The sequence below is a fragment of the Oculina patagonica genome, chromosome 10, assembly GCF_052425735.1.
Source record: "Oculina patagonica isolate OP01 chromosome 10, crgOcupat, whole genome shotgun sequence".
NCBI lineage: Eukaryota > Metazoa > Cnidaria > Anthozoa > Scleractinia > Oculinidae > Oculina > Oculina patagonica.
The window spans coordinates 12,235,368-12,240,201 of record NC_135767.1 but is presented as its reverse complement, the minus strand read 5'-3'; the positions used below and the strand labels follow the sequence as shown (position 1 = coordinate 12,240,201).

The window sequence follows — 4,834 nt, the reverse complement described above, 5'->3', positions numbered from 1 at the left end:
TCGTTGCAAGAGCGTTTTTTATGTCTGAAAGAGCTGTTGCCAATGCGTCACAACGGTCACAGTGATCTGTATGTTGGTGGTCACAAGGAGCTTGAAAATCTCGATCCTTTGGGTCACTTAAGGCGTACTGCCGGCAATGGTCTGCAACACAGGACTCTTCTGACACGTGCACCTGTTATAATTGTGAAAATCAAATAGTTATTATAAACAAAAGAAACATTTTTTTAAAACAGCTTTGCATCTCGATCCCTTTCGTTTGACGACCGTTGGCTCATGACTAGACAAATAACCATCATATTTAGCTAGCTAATTATAACATTTGTCATGACTATATTTAAAATGGTATTGCGGGCTTTGTTTACAGGCTACGGATTGGGGACTAAGGAGCGTTATCGAAGGATTAGCTTGGTTGCAGCCGCGCAGCCGCTCAAACGAAATCGCGCCCAAAATGTCTACATTTTGGGCGCTATTTCGTTTGAGCGCGAGTGCGCTTAATGATTTGATTTAGCGCCCGGGGCGCTTATTTACTTTTGGCACCTCGAGGGAGGGCGCTTATTCGAGACAGGGCGCTTATTCGGAACAAGGCGCTTATTTAATTTCTTGAGAAACAACCAAATGTTTTTAACAATAACAGAAACTGTAACAGTAAAAAATTGTTTAAAGTTCAGTTACTTTTAAAATAATTGTTCATTTTAGCAGTAAATGTATATATACATGAACTGTACGGCGAACGGTCAGGAGTTTATCTGGTTGACGTCAATGACTTCAGTATGGGCAGTTATCCACAATAGGGGCACTTATTAGAATAGGGGTGCTTATAAGAACGGGGGCGCTAATTAGAATGGGGGCGCTTATTGGAATAGGAGCGCTTATTTACAAAAACACATCCGAAGGGGGGCGTTTATTCGGAAGGGGGCGCTTGTTGGAAGGAGGGCGCTAAATTGAATCATTACGGTACGCATCGCCCGTGTCGTTTGGTGTATGTAAATCTCGCCCACAGTCACCTACTTAAAGGCCCAGCATGGAGCTACGCAGTTTCGCAGCAAAAAAATAAAGGTTTCTAATATATGGGAACTTTACGCGTTTATCAATACCGTCTTACCTTGTAGTCACTTTTTAAGTAGCGCTTAGCAGACATGAGGCGTTCCCGCTGTTCTTTGGCCCACGTCATTCCCATTAACTGGTCTCCCAAGCGCTCTGTGACATTGATGAGATCTTCAAAAGCCTGGGCTCCGGCCGCACTAATATAGTCGAGACCCTGTAACGACTTTCTAGTAGATGCTGCACAGACTGAAAGGATGTTTAACAGAGTTCTGCGGCTGAGTGGGGTAAACTTGGACTCCTCTGCATATGCAAGGTACTGCTTTACAATAGACTCTGGGATTAACATTCGGATGACGTTAGGGACAGTCACAACCTCATGTGTTGATAACTTGATGGTCTTCTCTCCGAATGGCAAGTCCTGGATAACATGAGGACTAGTTATGAAATCCAAGAAGTGGTCGAGCTGTGTTGGCGACACGAACAATTTTGTCTGCGTTGACTGTGGCACTGGAACACCTCTCCCATGAAGCAATGTATGCTTTCTTGCAGTAGTAAATCTATACCGGGTAATACCAGGGATCCACTTTTTCAGAGTTCGGAAAGTGACCTTGTCTGCCATTATCGATAGTATTTGTCGACGGGTATCCCAGGTGCTTGCATTACTGTAGCACTCTGTCAGAGCATTCATGAGTACGTTATCCACATCTTCATCCTCGCTTTCGCTGTCACTTGAGAATTGCTTGTTTAACGATGGAACAAGCGAGTGCCACAACTCGTCTGGTTGATTTGGTGCTACCTCATCTAAAACAGCACCAACTGCCTGTTGTGCCTTGCGAAGATGGCGACGACGCGTTCTTTCACTAGCTTCATTCCATGGAATAGTAACAGTATGCCTGACTGGACTGACATCCCTGCTTTCTAAGAACTCGTTCAGTTTGGTCAGCGGTGTAGACTCTTCGCGCGTAGGCCCCCTGCTGTGGGAATCAGGTGTGACGTCAACGCTAGTGTCTGAAGGGCAATACAAGCTCCCCCCTGGCGTCTGGACGTTGGAAGGATAACACAGAGACGCTGGCGTACTTTGAGCCACTGGTGCAGCGCCAATAGAGGTGTTCTGTAACGAATAATAAAATTCAAACCTACTCAATACCACCTATTATTAAAAGCAAGCAATGGTATATTGCAGCTCCTGAGTTTTGATTAGTTAACAGGCAATGGTATATGAGCTCAAATACCATGGACCACAAAATATGGTAGCCGATACGCGTCAACGGAAACAGCTGGAGAGCTCAAATATTGCAATTCTTTAGGCAATTTAAAAAAATAATTATTCCACTCGCGCTTGTTGTATAAGAGATCGTTATAGCCAACTCAGCGCTACGCGCCTCGTTGGCTATCTACCATCTCATATCCAACGCCTGAGGCTAATCTTGATAGCTTTCAGTGACTCGAGCAATAGGTAGAAGCAATATAACTCGGCTATTGGCTATTATAACCCGGCTATTGAAGTGGTACATTACAAGAGATGGTTTACACTTACCAACGACATGTTTTCCATTTGCAGAATGACTTCGCCTTCTACTGCCGCCTTGTTTTCAGCATCCACAAGAAGATTACGACAATTAGAACAAACGCCTGTGAAAATTAAATGCAATTGATTTCAACTGTTGGTTTCACGCTTTTACCTACGCGAAGTTGCAGAAAATTTCTTTTTTTGACTTAGAACATAACAGTCAAATCTGTTTAAACATGTGCCGTTCAACCGATTTCTAGTAATGGTATTGACATGACAAGTAAGTATTGAAGTGTTATTTGCGCAAAAGATTGGTAAGAGATAACAAATGCTGCAGCAAGAACAAATCCCGCATAGAGAATACTTTTTTCACCTGCAATACCAAGACACTTAAACTATGGCCACAAATTTGTCTAAAGGGGTGATGTAAACCGAGGGTGCGCAAAGGATTCGTTTCTCTTGACAAGTGGTCTGGAAACGAGCGATCATGGAAAGTTGTGAAACGAAGTCCGAAAATATCGGACTTCTGCTTGCACTGAGCATGCCTAGCTTTTGAAAGCAACGTTCGACGATTTTCTGTTTTTTTTTTTTACCTCCGGCCAGTTTTTATTGTTTTCATAACCATTAAAATTGATCTTGCAACGAATATTTCGACTCACTTGTCGCACTAAGCTTGCGCAGCAAGGAACTGAGACTCGATGTACGCAGTTTTGTGCCCAGAGGCCGCGATTTATCTGGTCTGCGCCAGGGATCGGGATCTTTGAGGTAATCTGAAAGCTAGCCCGCCAAACAGTCGACCGAATAGAATTGGCTGTTGAAAACTTTTTCGTTTCACCACAGTCTTCGGCGCACATCAAACAGGAACCAGGTTCTTGTTCCGGTTTTGGATCAGCGCACAGCCGTTAAGTTTCTCAATCGCTGGTCAAGGGGAACTTAGGCTCTGGGAACGAGATCGCGATGTACGAGATTGACATGTGCCTGGTTAACTGGAGCATGCGCATTTCTGATGATAGGAATTAGCTGAGGCATATCCATTGTCTGAGGCATATCCATTGTCTGGGAGGCGCGGTGGCCTAATGGTTAGCGCGCTCGCCTCCGAGTCGAACGGCCCAGGTTCGAGGCCTGGCCAGGGCGCTGCGTTGTGTTCTTGGGCAAGACACTTTACTCTCACAGTGCCTCTCTCCACCCAGGTGTATAAATGGGTACCGGCGAATTTACTGCTGGGGGGTAACCCTGCGATGGACTAGCATCCCATCCAGGGGGAGTAGCAATACTCTCAGTCGCTTAATACTACGGAAACCGGGATAAGCTCCGGTCTGTATGGGCCACTAGGCTCGAAGCAGACTTTACCTATCCATTGTCTTCAGATCAGATCGGAATTTAGAAATTAAATAAGAAAAATGGTTATTAGAAATTAAGTAACTTTACTGTGGTTTAACTAAAAACAAACTGACTCACCCGTGCCGACTGGAAGAAAGATTCCTGCCTCTTTCATTACAAACTGCGAGCCCAACTTACTTAAGCCTCTCTCTGCTTTTGGCTTTTTACTGGTAGTGGTGTTGTGCCTCGACAAGCTCACTGGTATGGCACACTTAGTAGAACTGCGCTTCCAGCTGACGCCAAGGCATGCACGATGTTGTGGACATATAGTCCAGTTTTCTATGTTTCGAGGCGGCGCAAAAATTGTTGCTCTCGCCAACAATAATTCCACTTCATCTTCGATCCCGATAATAGAAAAGGCTGACTTGTGTCCTGATATATCTCGATGACAGGTGAGCAAAGGAACTATTTCTACTGACTTTGTCCTATCTTTTGAATCATAACCGCAGCGACCGCCAACAATGGCGAGAAACGAACAAGCGCTGCCCTCCATTGTTTCCCACTGAAAAAAGTGAAATGCGTATAAAAATACCTTGATGTTCATTTCACTCGTACTGCCCCTCCCCCCCCCACACACACACACACACACACAATTCCTTTCACCTTGGCATAAGCGTCACGCATTATACTGACATGTCGTCAGTCTTACTTGCAACTGACCAGTAGCACGAACTGAAAAGGAAAAATCTCTGCTCATGAGAAAGAAAAGTATTTCAAACATTGTTTACTTTCAGAGTTTGCCTACCGGCCGAGGACGGATCCAGTATAATCCACTCACCACCCACCGCTCACCGCCCCATTCTTAAACTTTTTTTGTATTCATTCTCAAATGCCAGCAAAAAGTTTTTTATAAAAATATTGAAGATCCGATACCAGGATTTATTGTAAGAAGATAAAAAG

General features: G+C 44.4%; 1 protein-coding gene across 1 annotated transcript in view; it reads right to left on the bottom strand.

Annotated features, from left to right (window-relative positions):
• LOC144667250 (uncharacterized) overlaps positions 1-4,834 on the bottom strand; it is a 5,626-nt gene extending 792 nt beyond the window's left edge. Inside the window, exons 1-4 of the mRNA XM_078528649.1 lie at positions 3,214-4,834; positions 2,582-2,676; positions 1,103-2,155; positions 8-172 (exon numbers count right to left, since the gene is read on the bottom strand). Of these exons, the coding sequence (XP_078384775.1) occupies positions 8-172; positions 1,103-2,155; positions 2,582-2,599 (1,236 nt within the window). The 5' untranslated portion in view covers positions 2,600-2,676; positions 3,214-4,834. The remainder of the gene's footprint in view (positions 1-7; positions 173-1,102; positions 2,156-2,581; positions 2,677-3,213) is intronic.